The sequence below is a fragment of the Astatotilapia calliptera genome, chromosome 17 (genome assembly GCF_964374335.1).
Source record: "Astatotilapia calliptera chromosome 17, fAstCal68.1, whole genome shotgun sequence".
Classification (NCBI taxonomy): domain Eukaryota; kingdom Metazoa; phylum Chordata; class Actinopteri; order Cichliformes; family Cichlidae; genus Astatotilapia; species Astatotilapia calliptera.
In genome coordinates, this window is record NC_137438.1 from 40,899,251 (window position 1) to 40,918,961 (window position 19,711).

At 45.6% G+C, this 19,711-nt stretch overlaps 1 protein-coding gene across 8 annotated transcripts in view; it reads left to right on the top strand.

Annotated features, from left to right (window-relative positions):
- LOC113009022 (pleckstrin homology domain-containing family A member 5-like) overlaps window positions 1-19,711 on the top strand; it is a 163,361-nt gene that overhangs the window by 107,811 nt on the left and 35,839 nt on the right. For 6 of the 8 annotated variants that reach the window (XM_080291519.1, XM_080291522.1, XM_080291518.1 and 3 more), the window contains 6 exons: window positions 883-1,995; window positions 5,925-6,211; window positions 6,761-6,999; window positions 7,816-7,899; window positions 11,813-11,932; window positions 14,967-15,020. In XM_080291519.1, the coding sequence (XP_080147645.1) occupies window positions 883-1,995; window positions 5,925-6,211; window positions 6,761-6,999; window positions 7,816-7,899; window positions 11,813-11,932; window positions 14,967-15,020 (1,897 nt within the window). The remainder of the gene's footprint in view (window positions 1-882; window positions 1,996-5,924; window positions 6,212-6,760; window positions 7,000-7,815; window positions 7,900-11,812; window positions 11,933-14,966; window positions 15,021-19,711) is intronic. The other 2 variants (XM_080291524.1, XM_080291526.1) reach the window with 1 other exon arrangement.

Here is a 19,711-nt window from a genome sequence, read left to right on the forward strand (position 1 = left end):
GAGTATTTTGTTGCGTGTTCTTGTGTTTTGATGGCACCCAAATGCATATTCAGGGTTTAAACGATAAAAACTGGCATTTATAGACATTTTTTGACCACATGCAAAATTTGTGTTTTTTCACTATTCGTGAGTGCTCGGCGAATGAGACCCTCACAGATTCTGTGGATCAACAGTATTACATGTACATGCAGTATTCGTTTGTAATTGAAGGATCAGGTTTTCCAGTCACAGTTTTAGATGTTGAAGAAATGAGCATCTATAAATATGCTGGACCTGAAGATCTAAGCAGCAGGCTTGTGGGGTTCTCCCAAGTTGAAGTGATGGGTAGCTGCTGATGGTGGTCTGAGGAGGTACAAATGACAAACTGATGACAGGATGTGATCTGCAGCAGTTCCAAGTCTTCAGGACTTCTGGACTTAAGCTTCTGCCAGTGTCTTGGTGCCAAATAACACAGCTCGCCTTTAGAGATCTTCCAGATTAGTGGGTGGGGGCTCATCTCTGTCTCATCTCTGATCTGAGTGCTCAAATGTTCTGTGTGATCATGAAAGAAAAAACATTGTGTAGTGCCACCTCCTTAAAAAAACCACACATCAATGCTCGAATCTGTATTATTCTGTATTTGTTCATTGCGATGCTTCATTAAGGCTCTGCTCTAAATAAAGGATACTTTTAAGTAATAAAAGAAACTCCACTGAGCACATACTCCCTGCAGTTTTGCATCATTAGAGGGTTTTTTTGACAAAAATATGAAACTTCTGAGAAATCGTGGACTCGAAAAGGTTGACAGAAGGCGAGAGGAGCTGTCTCACTCACACAGGGATTGTTACAATAAATGTCTTTCCTTATTTTGCTGAATTCCACTTCCTGTTTTTTCTGTCACAGAACGGACAAGTTGAAAGGGGACCAGCGGAGACCTCAAGAGCTGAACAACCTGCTGAACCACAGAGTCCTCACACGGCCCGAGATCCAGAACAACGAACGCAATCGAGAACCTGCGTGTCAACATTCCCTGTCGCAGGTCGACGACAAATGGCAAAAAGATGTTGTGAAACACAATGACCAGAGGGAGCAAGAGTACTACACCTTACAGCGGGAGGGAGAAAGGTACTCTCTGAAGAAAGAGGGCGTGAGCTACATGCTGCAGAAGGATGGAGATAGGTATCTCCTGCACAAGGATGGAGAAAAGTACCTCCTGAGAAAGGATGGGGAGAAATACTCGCTGCAGAAAGATGAAAAAGTGTACACCATTCACAGAGATCTGGAGAAGTGCGGCGTCCGTAAAACGGATGATAAACACGCGGTGACGCCGGCTGAGGAAAAGTACGCACCCTCCAAAGATGGGGAGAAGTATCTGCTCGCAAAAGACGGAGAAAAGTACGCGCTGCAGAAAGTAGGCGACCGACACACGCTCCAGAAAGATGGAAAAAAGTGCCTCTCTCAAAAGGAGGTCAAGAGACAGCTGTCATTAAAGGAAACTGAAAGGTTCAGCACTATGAGGGAGAAGGATAATAAATATGGCACTATACAAGTTATGGACAAATACAACACTATGAAAGAAATTAAGAGATACAGCTCGTTTCAAGAGGGGGATAAATACGCGACTCTGAGGGACGCAGAGAAATGTGCTACGGTTTGTGATAAATACGGCTTTCAGAGAGATCCGAGCACCGACAGGGCTCTGACTAAAATCAACAGCATCAAGCTACAACCAGCCCAGGCTGCCGCCATCGCAGCTGCGGTGTCTGCGTCTCGCCAGAACCAGGCCAACATCAGCGCCCAGAAACCTGCACAGGTCAGTGGCTCAGGGTGTGGGACAGGCGAGCAGCAAAGGGACTGCAGCCCCACAGAGGTGGATGGCAACCTGGCCAGGGTTCCCGTGAAGTCTCCAGCTCCAGTCCAGGAGCCAGAAAAGGGTCTGTCCAGGACCAACTCCATTCAGCAGCTGGAGCACTGGGTCCATCCGCAAAGGAGAGGAATGGACGATAACCCAAAGAGGTGAGCAAAGCAACTTTTCATTCAGTACATTTAAAACTTTAACAAAGAGGGAGGAAAACATTCAAAATACACCGTTGCATAAGTAACATAAGTATAGGCATTGAACCAAACCTCAACATAGAGATTAGCTTCACACGGGATGTGGATGCAGCTCACTTTCTAGCTACTTATTTTAGAAGCTAATCTTTGTACATTCCAGGTGTAACACACTTCACTGCTGAATATACTTTTCTATTTTTCCATTTTGTGGGCTCCAAAGGACTAAATGATTGTGTCGAACTGGGAGTGTTATTTCTAGATCGTAAAGATCAAAGCTCTTAGTGTTTGTCATGCGGTGAATGGCCAGTGACTTTTTCCCACCATCAAGTGCGGGATCTACCAAGATGCTCTGTCCCCACTGCTGTTCTGCATAGGCCTGAACCCCCTCAGTGAGATCATTAACAAGACTGGCTACGGATACCGTCTACGGAAAGCAGCAATCTTGAGCCACCTCCTGTACATGGATGACATCGAGCTGTATGCCAAGAGTGAACGAGACATCGATTCACCGATCCACACCACCAGGATCTACAGCAATGACATCGGGATGTCGTTCGGACTGGAGAATGTAGTCGGATGGTATCAAAGAGAGGGAAGGTAGTCCGAACTGAGGGGATTGAATCTACTTAGCACTTTTAATTCTTATTCTTATTTTTATTTTTATATCTATTTAAGCGTTTATGACAGCATGTTTGCACTAAGCACCGCAGCAATTTCCTAATGTTGTAAACCTGCTCAACATTTGGCAAGAAAACCCTTTCTGATTCTGAACTACCAGAAGGCAACATTGCAGACATAGAGTACTTGGGGATCCCACAGACAAATGGGAACCATGAAGAGGCCACTAGGAAAGCTGCAACCATCTATCAACACCTACACCCTGCCTGTGATCAGGTACCCTGCTGGGATAGTAAGTTGGCCAAAGGAGGAGATAGAAGCCACTGACATGAAGACAAGAAAGCTCCTGACGATGCATGGAGGGTTTCAGGGGTCCATCACAGCAGGCAAGACCCCAGGCTGTGTAAAGATGCCCCAGAGACAATCCAGCACATAACAGCAGGGTGCAAGATGCTAGCAGGCAGGGCATACATGGAACAACATAACCAAGTGGCCGGCATAGTGTACAGGAACATCTGTGCCGAGTATAACCTGGAAGTCCCGAGGTCACAATGGGAGATGCCCCCAAGGGTGGTGGAGAATGACCGAGCTAAGATCCTGTGGGACTTCCAGATACAGACGGACAAAATGGTGGTGGCTAACCAACCGGACATAGTGGTGGTAGACAAACAGAAGAAGACGGCCGTAGTGATCGATGTAGCGGTTCCCAATGACAGCAATATCAGGAAGAAGGAACACGAGAAGCTGGAGAAATACCAAGGGCTCAGAGAAGAGCTCGAGAGGATGTGGAGGGTGAAGGTAACGGTGGTCCCCGTGGTAATCGGAGCACTCAATGACTCCCAAGCTAGGTGATGGAGAGAGACGCAGGTATAGAGATGGTTCCCTGATTGTAAGTTTTTTCTTGCTTTTTTTTTTTTGTTTAGTCTGTCTTTTCTGGCAGCTTTTGCAATCAGAATTGTAATCAGTAATTTTCCAAGATGAGCTCTACAAATTCACTACAGGCTCCTGTTGTTCACGTGTTATTTTTATCTGTTTATGTATTCATTTCTATCAGTCTTATTTATATTATTACAGTTATGTCTAAGCTGACAGGCGGGAGGTAAAAAAGGAGAAAATACAATAACAGGATAGAGCATGAATACAAAAGCAGTTGATCGCCAACTGCTGGACTTGTAATGGTGACATTATGTTTAGTTTAACTGTTTAATGTTTTGTTGTACAGAAGAGCTTTCTTCCTTTCTACCATGTCATAGTGCTGGGATGGATTCAGGATCAAATTGATCTGTTGTGCATGTGTTCAGTTTGGAGGTTTTCCTAAATGGATTTATCGAGTTAAGGACTGAACAGTAATGTTTAGATAACCTTCTGTGCGCTCACATATTGTGCTGACATATTCTTCCATCCTGACCTTCTTCAGCGTTTCCCTTAGTTGTTTTTAAGGACCATACAGTTGTTTGTAAATTCGAATTAGGAGGAGGCCATTTACCTGGAAAGGGAAAGACCATCTCTGAATGGAGGAGGGGCCTAAGGGTCCATCTGTCACCACCTTACAATGCTGTGATTGCAGCCATTCCCCAACTCTCTGTGAATGGGACTCATGGTTATTGATCAGTGGTTGCTGATCAATGGTCATGCATATTAATGATCATAAACTGACCTCCCAGCCCATTGTTCATCAGTGCTGCTGGTTTGAATCGTCGTCCTGGTTATAAGGTTGGAAACCTGCCGTCAGCTGGACTGAAGACGTCACCTGATGATGAAGAAACGTTTCTCAGGGCTGGACTGGCCTACGGGCATGCCGGGCATTTGCCCGGTGGGCTGCTCGTCATTTTTCGTTTTTATGGGCCGATGGGGTTTTATTTCTTTTCTTTTTAACGGTATAAATGAAAGGTGGTGGATTGGCCAGTTGGTCATGATCGACTCTGGGCTGGACCAATTACAGCCGAGGAGGTCGAACTTTAAAGTTGAGGTGAAAAGGAACGCGATTTGTGCCGTACTACTTCAGCTAGAAAGTTGCTAATTCAATCATGAAACTGATCAATGATCAGCTGATCGGCTTTTCTCTGCGCCAGAAACAGGAAACCAGCGGAGGTCGGGCTAAACAACAGCACCACGTTTAGGCTTGATCAGCTGTTGTTAGAATTTATTTAATATTAATTTCTAGTATCAGCTGATGTTTGCTGGAGCCACAGCTGTAAAGCTGCTGGTCATGATGTTGGTTTGGATATGTGGTGAGAGGGAAACATGAAGATGAAACCAGGAGATGTCCTTACTGAACCATCAGAGCTGTGATGGAGAAACAAGTTTACCTTTTAGGTGACATGAATGAGTTGAAGTTATGAACTGTTTCTGAGAGACGAATAACACCAGGATCCTTTTCTAAGCAGCTGACAGCTGGTAACTGTGCAGGGGCGGATCTAGCAAAGTGTTGCCAGGGGGGCAGGTAGGGCATTAACAGGGAGAGGGGGGCACAAAGAAATACTTTTCTTTCTTATTCTCATTTAAAATGTCTCGCTTTTAACAAATAATTATCTGAATCTTACAACCAAAGTTTTAATCTGATTAAAATGTGTAGAAATCCATTATTGTATTCAGTAAATATTAAGCCTAGTATATATCCTAGTAAGTTATAGTATCCTTTCCTTTGGGAAGGTACCATCTGTGCAGTCTGTAATTCTGCTGAAGAAAGATGTTGAATCTATTTAATTACTGGAGAAAAATAATAGATTTCTGTGCATTTGCTTTATAAGTGCATTAAATTAAAAACGTTTTGTCAATTAAGCATCTTGAGGCCGAGGGTGGGGGAGTGGTTCCCTACTTTTTTCTTTTCTTTTTTTTGCTGGGAGTTGGCAACCCTATTAGTGAGGTATATGTAATTATAAATTAGGTTGTTTTATATTTTTTCTAAGTACTGTTTAGAATAGCAGAATAGGGAGGATGGTGTAGGTTTAAGTTTATTATAAAGGCTTTATGGCTTTTCCTATAATACCATGGTGGGCCGGTCACTAGTCAAAATGCTGATTTTTTTTGTCCCAGTCCAGCCCTGATGTTTCTCCCACTGAAAACGTCCAGATGAACAGATGTTACTGTACATCCAGCACTTTAGTAACAGGTGTCACGAAGTTGACATTTCAGACATGTCAGAAGCTCTGACTTTTTTTGCCGTCTCTCCAAACACTGAATCCAGATACCGAGTGAAGGCCAGCACTCCAGCCTTCCCTGCAGTAGGGACAAACTAAAAGAGCTATATGCATTTTTTTCTTATTTTCCAGTGTTACATCGTACCAGACTTTACCGAGAAACATGCCCAGCCACCGTACCCAGATTGTACCCCGCTACCCTCAGGGGTACCGCACGCTGCCCCGCAACAGCATGATGAGGCCCGAAAGCATTTGCAGTGTGGCAGGCTCGGTATATGACCGGGCCCTCCATCCAGCCTGCACGTCTGCTGTTAGCACAACAGAGAAGAGAAAATCAATGAGGGATGACACAATGTGGCAGCTCTATGAGTGGCAGCAGAGGCAGGCCTTCTCCAGGCAAAGTCTGGCTCAGCCAGCAGGTACACTTTTACAAATAACATCGATTTCTTTTCTGAAGTTGTATAAATGGTACCTATGCCTTTTCTATATTAGTACCCTATGTTTCTTTTTCTTGTTGTTCCCATAAGACTTGTTAGAAAGAACACATGACACAGATGGGCTGCAGCAGACCATGACAGACAGTAACCATCTGTCAGAGAGGATGTGGCTGTGAGGTTGTGAGATGCCTTATTGACAAGTCCATGTTGTCTAAAACAGTATTTCTTTTTTTTTAACAAAATGTATGTCATTTAATCAGATGAGCATTTTTTTAGCTAAGAAACATGAGTGGCCATAAAAAACTTTAAAGAGGAACCTCTTGGATGATGTGATGCCTTACGTCCTGTCGGGCAGTTTCAATCATGGCCTGAATGATTGGTTGTGCCAAACACGTTTGCTTTTCCAAGAGCAGCTCTGTAGACTCCCTGCATCCTGTCTGCCCTGGATAAGCTGCTCCAGTTGTATAAGCGTTAAATGTTCTGGTAAGCCAACAGTGACACGTTCTCCTGTGTTGTTGTTTGTGCTTCCAGGTGTGGGTCATTACGGCACGCTGCCCAGCATTAAGACCATGGGCAACATCTCCCAACATGCCGTGGCGCACTCCATTCCCACTTCCCCATCTCATGGCTCTCTGGCTCTGTACAGCACATTCTCCCCTTCTCGTCAGCAGGTTGCTCAAAATCATAGTAGCTCCCACTCTGAGGTTTCTTCGCCCATATTGAGGGGGGACGTGACTCTTGATCGCCGGCACAGGACACACCTTGCGAAGGTAACGGTCATGGCACAGGAATTCCATTTAAATATTAAGCTTTGATCATGCAGGACGTTCAATACAAAACAAAGGTATACCAAAATCCAATGCTCTGGGGTGTGGCTGCTAAACTGTAGCAGAGGCTACTTGGTTTAAACAGTAATAAGTACATGAAGAGTGAAGCTGTTTTGCTCGGTCCATTCTTGGCATTAACGTGGACTGGCTTTAGGGTGTTCCTGAAGAGATGGTAGGTATAAGCAGCACTACAGGAGCATTAACAAACCATATGACCGGTATGACTCGGACAGAGAGATACATAAACAGGGCTGTGAAAGCTAAAAGGCAGGAGGAAAAAATCAGAAAGAAAAAGGAAAGCGGGAGAAAATGCATGTGTGTTTGTCATGAAATGTGCTTGATAGAGAGGGTGAGAAGCTCCAGCTCTTCTGGGGAAATAACAAGACATTCCCAAGCCAGCCAAGAGATGTAATTTTTGTAGCATGTCATGGGTGTGTCCCAGAGCTTCCTCCCAGTGGGATATGCCTGGAAAACCTCACGTAGGAGCCCCTCAGGAGTCATCCTTGTCAGATGCCTGAACCACTTCAGCTGGCTTCTTCTGATATGGAGGAATATAAAGATGTTTTGATTTCAGAAATATACAAGAGAAAAGAGGAGCGACCAAAACCTTTGGAAAAACTGAAAAGCTCACGTCTGACGTTTGTCAACATCTACAGTTTACAGGGGTTTCATACAGCTGAGCAAATATCTCATAGCTATATGTGACAGAGAGTAGGAACACTGCCTTAAGTGAATGTGATGAACTCTGTCCTCTTCTAGTACGGATACACAGCTGATCGACGATCCATTGCAGTTGGCATCCCATCTCAGACTATCACTCCACAGTCTCTGCAGGGCAAGACGGTAAGCAGCACCATGACATTCACCGTGTGCTCCGCCTCCACTGTTAAAGAAGAGTGACATCTGTGTTTTGGTTTGATCAACTATAAAATGTTGATGGTTAAACATTTTGCACTGGTTTCTACACAGTGGTGTGTTGTTTTATTTTAATCTGTGCCAGTCACATCGAGTCTTTGTACATCACACCATAAATAGCAACCAAATGAAGAGCTCACTGGCGAGTAAGCCTCCGGTAAAGTCATTAGGTCAACGAGAGCCACAATTCCAGGAACTTCATTTTTTAATGTCCAGCAGAACGTGTGTGAGTGAGCGCGTGTGTGCGTGTGAGTGTGTGTGCGTGTGAGTGTGTGTGCGTGTGAGTGTGTGTGCGTGCGTGTGTTTGTCTGTGTGCGTGCGCGCGTTCGCGCGTGTGTGTGTGTGTGAGTGTGTGTGTGGTGTGTGAGTGAGCGCGTGTGTGTGAGTGAGTGTGCGTGTGAGTGTGTGTGCGTGCGTGTGTTTGTGTGTGCGCGCGCGTTCGTGTGTGTAAGTGTGAGTGTGTGTGTGTGTGTGTGTGTGTGTGTGTGTGGTGAGTGCGTGTGTGTGTGTGTGGTGAGTGAGTGCGTGTGTGTGAGTGAGTGTGTGTGCATGTGTGTGTGTGCGCGCGCGTTCGTGTGTGTGTGGTGTGTGAGTGAGCGTGTGTTTGTGTGTGCGTGTGAGTGAGCGCGTGTGTGTGAGTGAGTGTGTGTGTGTGAGTGAGCGTGTGTTTGTGTGTGCGTGTGAGTGAGCGCGTGTGTGTGAGTGAGTGTGTGTGTGTGAGTGAGCGTGTGTTTGTGTGTGCGTGTGAGTGAGCGCGTGTGTGTGAGTGAGTGTGCGTGTGAGTGTGTGTGCGTGCGTGTGTTTGTGTGTGCGCGCGCGTTCGTGTGTGTGCGTGTGAGTGTGTGTGTGCGTGTGAGTGCGTGTGTGTGTGTGTGGTGAGTGAGTGCGTGTGTGTGAGTGAGTGTGTGTGCGTGTGTGTGTGTGCGCGCGCGTTCGTGTGTGTGTGGTGTGTGAGTGAGCGTGTGTTTGTGTGTGCGTGTGAGTGAGCGCGTGTGTGTGAGTGAGTGTGCGTGCGTGTGTTTGTCTGTGTGCGCGCGCGTTCGTGTGTGTGCGTGTGAGTGTGTGTGCGTGTGAGTGAGCGTGTGTGTGCGTGTGAGTGAGCGTGTGTGTGTGCGTGTGAGTGAGTGCGTGTGTGTGAGTGAGTGTGTGTGTGTGTGTGGTGAGTGAGTGCGTGTGTGTGAGTGTGTGTGTGTGTGTGCGTGTGTGTGAGTGTGTGTGTGTGTGTGCGTGCGCGTTCGTGTGTGTGTGTGTGTGTGTGTGTGTGTGAGTGAGTGAGTGAGTGAGTGCGTGTGTGTGTGTGTGTGTGGTGAGTGAGTGCATGTGTGTGAGTGAGTGTGTGTGCGTGTGTGCGCGCGCGTTCGTGAGTGTGTGTGCGTGTGAGTGAGCGTGTGTGTGTGGTGAGTGAGTGAGCGTGTGTGTGTGGTGAGTGAGTGAGCGTGTGTGTGTGGTGAGTGAGTGAGCGTGTGTGGTGAGTGAGTGAGCGTGTGTGCGTGTGAGTGAGCGTGTGTGCGTGTGAGTGAGCGTGTGTGTGAGGTGAGTGAGTGAGCATGTGTGTGTGGTGAGTGAGCGTGTGTGTGCGTGTGAGTGAGTGAGTGTGTTTGTGTGTGCGCGCGCGTGAGCGTGTGTGTGTGGTGAGTGAGTGCATGTGTGCGTGCGAGTGAGTGAGCGTGTGTGCGTGCGAGTGAGTGAGTGCGTGCGCGCGTGTGTTTGTGTGTGTGTGTGAGTGAGTGTGTTTGTGCGCGTGCGTGTGTGTGAGTGAGTGTGTTTGTGCGCGTGCGTGCGTGCGTGTGAGTTAGTGTGTTTGTGCGCGTGCGTGTGTTTGTGTGTGTGTGCGCGTGCGTGCGTGTGTGTGAGTGAGTGTGTGTGTGCGCGTTCGTGCGTGTGTGAGTGAGTGTGTTTGTGCGCGTGCGCGCGTGTGTTTGTGTGCGTGCGTGTGTTTGTGCGCGTGCGTGTGTGCGTGTGAGTTAGTGTGTGTGCGTGCGCGCGTGTGTTTGTGTGCGTGCGTGTGTTTGTGTGTTTGTGTGTGTGCGTGTGAGTGAGCGTGTGTGTGTGGTGAGTGAGTGAGCGTGTGTGTGTGCGTGTGAGTGAGCGTGTGTGTGTGGTGAGTGAGTGAGCGTGTGTGTGCGTGTGAGTGAGCGTGTGTGTGTGTGTGAGTGAGTGAGTGTGTTTGTGTGTGCGCGCGCGTGTGTGCGTGGTGAGTGAGTGAGCATGTGTGCGTGCGAGTGAGTGAGTGCGTGCGCGCGTGTGTTTGTGTGTGCGTGCGAGTGAGTGAGTGCGTGCGCGCGTGTGTTTGTGTGTGTGTGTGAGTGAGTGTGTTTGTGCGCGTGCGTGCGTGCGTGTGAGTTAGTGTGTTTGTGAGTGAGCGTGTGTGCGTGTGAGTGAGCGTGTGTGTGAGGTGAGTGAGTGAGCATGTGTGTGTGGTGAGTGAGCGTGTGTGTGCGTGTGAGTGAGTGAGTGTGTTTGTGTGTGCGCGCGCGTGAGCGTGTGTGTGTGGTGAGTGAGTGCATGTGTGCGTGCGAGTGAGTGAGCGTGTGTGCGTGCGAGTGAGTGAGTGCGTGCGCGCGTGTGTTTGTGTGTGTGTGTGAGTGAGTGTGTTTGTGCGCGTGCGTGCGTGCGTGTGAGTTAGTGTGTTTGTGCGCGTGCGTGTGTTTGTGTGTGTGTGCGCGTGCGTGTGTGTGAGTGAGTGTGTGTGTGCGCGTTCGTGCGTGTGTGAGTGAGTGTGTTTGTGCGCGTGCGCGCGTGTGTTTGTGTGCGTGCGTGTGTTTGTGCGCGTGCGTGTGTGCGTGTGAGTTAGTGTGTGTGCGTGCGCGCGTGTGTTTGTGTGCGTGCGTGTGTTTGTGTGTTTGTGTGTGTGCGTGTGAGTGAGCGTGTGTGTGTGGTGAGTGAGTGAGCATGTGTGTGTGGTGAGTGAGTGAGCGTGTGTGTGTGCGTGTGAGTGAGCGTGTGTGTGTGGTGAGTGAGTGAGCGTGTGTGTGTGCGTGTGAGTGAGCGTGTGTGCGTGCGAGTGAGTGAGTGCGTGCGCGCGTGTGTTTGTGTGTGAGTGAGCGTGTGTGTGCGTGTGAGTGAGTGAGTGTGTTTGTGTGTGCGCGCGCGTGTGTGTGCGTGGTGAGTGAGTGAGCGTGTGTGCGTGCGAGTGAGTGAGTGCGTGCGCGCGTGTGTTTGTGTGTGTGTGTGAGTGAGTGTGTTTGTGCGCGTGCGTGTGTGTGAGTGAGTGTGTTTGTGCGGGTGCGTGTGTGCGTGTGAGTGAGTGTGTTTGTGCGCGTGCGTGTGCGTGTGTTTGTGTGTGTGTGTGTGCGCGTGCGTGCGTGTGTGTGAGTGAGTGTGTTTGTGCGCGTGCGCGTGCGCGCGTGTGTTTGTGTGCGTGCGTGTGTTTGTGCGCGTGCGTGTGTGCGTGTGTTTGTGTGTGTGCGTGTGAGTGAGCGTGTGTGTGCGCGTTTGTGCGTGTGTGCGCGCGTGTGTTTGTGTGTGTGCGTGTGAGTGAGCGTGTGTGTGCGCGTTTGTGCGTGCGTGCGCGCGTGTGTTTGTGTGTGTGCTTGTGTGCGTGTGAGTGAGCGTGTGTGTGCGCGTTTGTGCCTGCGTGCGCGCGTGTGTGTGCGTGTGAGTGAGCGTGTGAGTGAGTGAGTGTGTGTGTGTGAGTGAGTGTGAGTGCGTGTGTGTGTTTGTGTGCGCGCGTGTGTTTGTGTGCGCGCGTGTGTTTGTGTGCGCGCGTGTGTTTGTGTGCGCGCGTGTGTGTGTTGGTCTTTGCTCTGAAGTTGTGTTTAATTAGTTGCCTTTAATTTGTTCTAGCAAATGAGCCAGAAATGCATTGCAGTGGTTCTCCTCTGTGTGTTGCTCTGTGCAGCCGGAGGAGCTGACACTGCTGCTGATCAAGCTTCGCCGGCAGCAGGCGGAGCTCAACAGCCTGCGGGAACACACAGTAGCTCAGCTAATGGCCGTTGGTATGGAAGGGCACAACGCAAAGGTCAGCTCTGAGTGTATGTGTTTGTGCATGCACGTATTTGTGCTTTCCCAGCCAAGCAGTCAAAACACACACTGTGTGCATTTGTATGTATCTGCAAGAGGACCGCTATTCATCGTCTGGTTTAGACGTCGTGTCTGCTCGGTTTGGAAAAATCTCGTGTTTTGGTTTAAATCATAGACTGTATGTAAAAGATGTCACCTCCATCATTTGGATTTGGCATCTTGATGGCTCGATGTTATCCTGTAACCACGGCTACGTTGACTTTTGTGACCATATTTTGACAAAAGACGATAGTTCTAAGATTAGCGAGCTGCGTGGATAAACTGTGCTGGTGCTGCACGTAGACACAAACTAGCAAAAAATACTGACTGTCAAATGATTCAGAACTGTTTCACGAGGTCCCTCAAACTTGGTCTTCATGTTCATGGAATTAGACGGCAGTCAGCCGGCTGTATTGACTCACCTCCCTAACCCTCACTCTATGCTTACCTCTTTTTTATTTAAACACAAAGAAACAGTGTCACTGTGGAGTATTGTTGTGGCATTAATGGTGGATGGGTTTGTCCAGTCGCCCAGTCCTAACTGCCTCCGAGTCATCCAGGTGTCTTCCCTCCAGACAAAAGAAAAGAAACCTGAATAGCCAAATTCTATCAGTCCCACCTGTAGCTCCCCCATGGATCGTGGCACTTGTAATTTCTGGGATTATTTTAGTAGAATTGACAGCAGGCTCCGAGGAAAGGTTATTTTTGACTGCCAGGCCAGCCTGTGTGAGCTATTTACAGGAATAAAGAATAATGCTCAGACTGTTACCTTTACTATTTCACAAAAGCTTAAAAGGTCCATTTCCACAATTTAGACTTTAATTGCAGGAAATGTTATCAAAGAAGTTTCGCAGGAGACGAAGCAAACAAACAAAATCACAAAACAATCATCAAATCACCTGAATACTTATCTGACTAACTCTGAGCTGAGTTTGTTCTTGTCTTTGGTGAGGAGAGCTTGGAGATCGATGAGCACATCCAGATTGTTTTATTTTATTTCTATTTATATAATGTACATAACTCACCCACTTGTATATACTCATTCACTGTATATAGGCTCTTTTTTTCTCTGCACAGAGGAGCGTATCAGGTCACCTTTCACTGCGTGTTACACCTGTATAACTATGCACGGGACAAATAAAGAATCTTGAATCTCAACTAGGCCCAAAGATGCACTTATCCCCATGATAATCACCCAATAGGAAAGCAGCATTCAGTCGAAGTGTGATGTGGTCAATTCAACCATCTAACACGGCAAAAATGAGCTGATGAAAAGACAAAATCCCAAAGTCGATTAATGAGTTCACAGGTTGGACTTCGGTTCCCCCTCTCGCGTCTCTGCGGGGAGTTTAAACGGTGACCTGTTTAGATCCAATGTTCTGAACTGCTCATTGCACAGAAGACTAAAGGAAGAATCTCTTTTACACCCCACATTTATACCTGCTCACCCGTCCTCCACCTTCCTTCACCGGACGTCACATCTTCACATTTTGGTCGTCTAATAAAGTTGTTGACATGTAATCATCCGATGTCCACCCACAACTCGTATATCTGACTTACATGGTTTAACACAAAGTCTAAACTTTAAAATCAGTAAAATCATTTCATTTTCTTTGTTATTCTGAACATAAAGAATTCACGTTTAAACATTCAGGAACATAATCCCTTCATAATTCAAATACAGAGGAATACTTTGTTTTACTTTTTAAAACAAAGTATTTAGTATTTAGCTGTGATGGTCACACGACACGTGCATGACGTGCTGCTTTGAGCCCATCAGTATGTATGTTGTATCTGTCTTCTTTTATGTATTGAAGATCAAGAAGTTATTCCACGCTGCGTGTGGAGATGGCGTGACAGATATTCCACCGTCATGTCGTGAATTTAGTTTGTAGGCCTGAACCTACTGCGGTGCGTGAGCTCAAGTGTTTCAAACTATAAAACTGTGAGGGAGGCGAGTGAGGCCCCAGAATGCAGACTGTGATAAACTAAAGAAGAGTCATTAATTCATCAAGTGTGGGTATCCACAGAAGCTAAAACACACACTAGGGCTGTGGGACACTGGAGTGCTGAAGTGACAGCAGGACAGAACTTAACGCAAGCCGAAGGACAAGCAAAATAAGATGGGAAGTGAAGAACACGGACAGAAAGGGAAGCTAGAACTGACACAGACGTGAACACAACACAAGCAGGATCTGACTAAGAAACTAAACCAGAAAACAATGAAAATGCTAAACTCAGTCTACGAGAGCGATAACAGAGGTTTAAGGAAGAACACATGAAACATTAAACACATCAGGAATGAGCGAAACAAACACGAGAAAGCCACAAACATTTGGAGAGCGGACCCAGGAACGTGACAAAAATAGATATCAGATTATAATATTAATTTAATGACTTATGTGGACAGTTTGCTGAGCGAGTTTGTGTTTGTTCGGTTTAAATCGAGCTCTGCTTCGTTTTCCCTGCTGCAGTTGGTTTGTGCAAGTGTGAACACAGAAATGGCGCTGGGCTGTGGATCAGAACAACCATACCAAGATGCTTTGGAAGACGCTCTCCGTACGGTCCCAGATGAACTCCAGACTGGTGCATTTATGGTGCGAATGTGAACGAAACACCAAGTGATCCAAATTACACGTTTGAGCGAAAAACGTCCGTAGCCAAATATGCTTCGTATTCTCAGTGCAGGAAAGAACTATAGATCACGGCAAATGAACGTAAATGCTTTGTGTTCTCCAACAGTCCAGAACGCAGCACCTTCTTCCTGTGTTTACTTTTGCTGCTGACACATAGGAAGCCATAATGATATTTAGGGACGATTGTACATAAACTGAGGTTAAGATTCAAATTCTTTGCTGTCATTCTCTCTCTCTTCTGTTTTTGTGAACTCTTCCTCTGTAACTTTGTCTTTTCCTTTCCTGCTTTTGCCTCTGTACTAATGTGTCTACCAAACTTTTCCTATTTCTTCTCTCCTTCCTTCTTGGCTACTGAAGACTGATGTTCTCTTCCATCATCTCCAGAGGAACCTTATATACCTGGAAAGTCAGGTGAGCACTCTGCTCCTCTTGTCTTAAATCAAATAAAACATTTTGTGAGTCATGGAAAGATCCAGTTTTCACTTACTGGAAGAGAACATTTGCTTGTTTCCAGAAAATCTTCTGTAAATGTACACACATTTACAATGATCTATTTTATCCTTTATTTCTTTGCGTGTTTATTCAGAATCTTTCATTCTGAAGCTGAAATTGCATTACAAACTTCCTGCAGCATTTGTAGCACTTTTGCCCAATGCTTTGTTCAGTGGGCTAATTTGTAGATAGCTGTTGGGTTCAGTGACGTTAAGTATGTATGAAGTTTGAAGCTCAACTTGCAAAGACTTGAAACTGGTTGCGAATCATATATGAGTATGAAGTCTATATTATAATGCAGCTACTTGTTTGAATCCGCAGTTTGTGAAGCTATAAACACTATAAACACTACACTATAGGGCTGCCACGATTAGTCGACTATCAAAATCGTCGACGACTGATTTAATAGTCGACGCGTTGTTTGAAGCTTTGTAAGATCCCAAAAGACGCAGGAATAAGTAGCAGGATTTAAGAGTGTAATAACGGACTGAAACAGAAGATGGCAGCACTGCATGTACAAGGATGCCAGCTGCCGTTAAACCCCGAAGAAGAAGAAGCTGTGTCCCAGAATTCATAGCGCAGCCCTTGCCACTACCCGATCCGTACCGGAAACCCGATCCGTACCCCGCATGCGCAAATCTTACGTCACTTCCTCTCTTTGCCAACATTGCGACATTCAATATATTTGAATGACACGGTTAGCGCCCAGTTAGCTCCTAGCATTTCTCAACAGCTCTGCCTCCTTTTTGACTGGATAATGGATAATCCGTATCCGCAACAAATTTTTGCTTTTCTCCTCAACAGAGAGCGTCCCCCGATTAAACAACAGCACCGTCAAATAAGAAGAATGGTGCCTAATGACAGAGTTAATAATACTGAATTTGTAATATGTCACGCGAAGATTCATCAGCCAGATGAAGTGTTTACTGGCAATTGACAGTGATAGCGCACATCATCATCACTTTTCCAACAATCCTCTCCTCACAGACAAGCATAAACACACTCGACTATCACTAAATCAAATTTAACACACGTTTGTAATGACGCTAATTCAGTTTATAATAGGGTTTATTCGCTCGGTCAGCAGGTGGCGGTATCCTCGTACACTGGGGAGTAAACTGCCATTAAACGAACAGAAGAAGAAGAAAACCCCTGCACATGCGCGGTACGGATCGGGTAGACCCGATTTGTACGGTCCGACTTTGCACATGCGCAGTGAGGATCGGGAGCCCTGATCTGTCACTATCTTTTTACTTTTTTGTTTTTGTCTACATTATATTAAATGTTTCATTATCGGAAACATTTTAAGAGATACTTGTTATTCTTAACATCTTGACAGATACTCTGACCCGTAACTATCGTAAAACGGTTCGACCGGAAGTAGACACCTTTCGCGCATGCGGGGTACGGATCAGGTAGTGACAGTTCTGCTCAGTTGTCAACAATGGCGGCAGCTAGTTAGTTTTAATATTACTCTTATTAATCTTTCTGGGTCACAAAATAAACGTTTAACATATTTTCAGGGAGAATGTAGCTGTGTAAACCTCAAATATCTGCTCAGTTTATCAAGACACCGCATATTTTCAAAAGCGCTCCGACGTTTTCGGAGACGTCTGTTACCCACTAGCTCGATAGCTAGCCGGGGGCTAGGCTAACTAGAGCCGTGAGAACACCGGACTCCCGGCACATCGTTTTCAAACCCACCGCCGTCTTTCACTACTCAGGTTAAACATGATACATAAGTCACTTAGATAACTTAAAAATGTTATTGTTTGGCTTTTTTTAGTATTTTATTTGTTCCTGAGTAAATCGGTTTGGCTGAGATTAAAGTTATAGTTTTTACACAGCTGAATAAACATCAAGCAGACAGCTGATTATCAGAAGTGTGAGATGCTGGAGAATTTACTCCGGTGTCCTGTTATAGTGTAGATAGCAAGGAGTTTATTAAACTTCACCGAAACAATCTGCAAATTTCATTAAAATTTAATAAACTATCATCTTGTCTTTATTTTTAGTTAGCACAGACCTTAAACACTTAAAGCTGTAAGCTAATGATAGTTATATAAGAGCAGATGCTGCTGGTGCAATAAGCTGTAGTTTTACGTCTAATGGATGATGATCTGATTAATCGAGTAATCGCAAAAAATAATCGGTGACTAGTCGACTATCAAAATAATCGTTTGTGGCAGCCCTACTCAGTGTTGGGAAGGTTACTTTTAAAATGTATTCCATTACAGAATACAGAATACATGCCCCAAAATGTATTCTGTAACGTATTCCGTTACGTTACTCAATGACAGTAACGTATTCTGAATACTTTGGATTACTTAATATATTATCATGCTTTTTACAACAACGTGAATGTACTATTGCTGTGTGATTTATTACTATTACTGAAGGTCCGCGACTCCGAACTGTAGTAAAGGGACCTCTGACTAATACGGCGGGGTCCCTGTCGGCTCGTAGCCGAAAAATAGCTTTACTTTGTTGTGTGGATCAACTTTTCTTGCGAGAGACAGAGAGAGGCGTTGAAAGGCTGCTCCAACGGAACTTATTGTTTTCGGAGGAAAACACGAACACGGTGTACAGTCGAGTCTTAATAGCTTACTTACAACTGGGCTCGTCAGGCTCTCTTCTTGGCTGCAGTGGTTATTATTATATTTACATGCTTCCAGCTCCCGTTTTTCCTCAATGACAACTCGTACCTTTCCACTCTCCTTTTTCTCCCTCCTCGCGCTCACAGACCCATAACGTGTATGGCAGTCCATTCTCCCTGCAGCACGGACTACACTGCCCATGATGCTACATTCTTTAGAGCTATGCTTGTAGCATTCTGCCTGTTAGCTTAGCACAACAACAACAACAACAACGAAAAGGCGCTCTCTCACCCAGGAAACACACAGTCGCAGAGAGAGAGAGCGTCGCCCTGTAACCATGGCAACCGTAACGCTGCCGCCTGGAACAAAGAGCGTAGCTGTCAAACAAACCCAAACAGTCCTGACCCACGACAAAATGAAACAAGTACCGCAGTGTAATCCATTTATTTCAACAAAGTAACTGTATTCTGAATACCACCTGTTTAAACGGTAACTGTAACGGAATACAGTTACTCATATTTTGTATTCTAAATACGTAACGGCGGTACATGTATTCCGTTACTCCCCAACACTGGCCCTACTACACTATAAACACTACACTATAAACACTACACTACTGTTAACGTATTCCTTGTAAGAAGCACGTTGTTACTGTGATGCAGTTATGTTGGATTCTCTTTAATTACTTTGATTCCAGATTTCAGTTGGATCTTTAAAAAAAAGTCTGAACCTGTAGTGATATTTATCACCAGGTTGTTTTCATGACCTGCACACACTGGGCTATTTAAGATTGCCAGGACGTTGACATCTCTGAGCACATTCTTCTTCTTCAGCATGCTCATCCTTCTGGGAAAACATAATCTGTTGGCAGTTTGCACATGTCATACCAGGATCAGGCATCGAAATGTGCTGTTTATTTTCAGCCTGTTAGGTAGGACTAGCCTTCCCTCTATTATTGAACAGGACTGCTCAGTACTGAAAAGGTCGTCCTTCTGTGAAAACATAGTCTTTGTGGAAGGGAGTTATTTTCAGTTTTCTTAGTTATTCTCTGCCTTTATCTTTGCCTCACACCACATTTTATACAAGCATAAAGAAAAAAGACAAGAAAGAGAAGGAAACCACATCAGAGTCTGAATTGTCTACATGACTATTTAACATGAAACTACATGAAATTCTACCTTTAGATAGAAATGTAAAGGGTATAACATCTAATACAGAAGTGAATGGACCCTAGAAAGCTTTATGGGCAGGTGCTTTGCATCGTGGCCTCTAAAAACTCTGATACACTGTGTATAACAGCGGTCCCCAACCCCCGGGCCATGGACCGGTACCGGTCCGTGAGTCGTTTGGTGCCAGGCCGCGAGAGTTGAGGCTTGGTGTGAAACTTATGGTTTTCAGGGTTTCTAGCGGTTTTTATCGTTAACTCTGTTTCCCTGGGTCTTTTCACGTGTGTTATGAATAAATCTTCTTTTTTTGGTACCGGTACTAGTTTTATTTTGCTGTATTTATGCGCAACACCTTAAAGGCCGGTCCGTGAAAATATCTGGTCATTAAGTGATGACCTGATGAATCCTGCCTCCCGGCCCTCTGTGTTTATTAAGGTTGCTGTGTTTTTAACATGTTTTAATACTTTGTATCTTGTTCCATTTAATTTGAACAAGCCCCTAAAATCAGTCAGTGTTCACTGTCGGCTTCTCTGTTTTTATTGCCACTGATCATTTCATTAAAGATGAAAGAATTTACAGTTTTTAACTCTCAGTGATGCCGCAGTGTTTGTTTGACTTTGGGAGCTGCATCGTAGTCTGGGCCCAGGCACAGCTGATGACGTCAGACTTACAGACTGGATTGTCGAACATAAACCAGTCCGTGGTGCAAAAAAAATGTTGGGGACTGCTGGTGTATAACATGTCTTTACTTTCATGCTGCTGAAATTCGAAGCAAACTGATGTTCATTGTCTTTGCAAGTTGATATTCATTGTACGGAAATTTTAAAACCCTACACGATATTGCCAA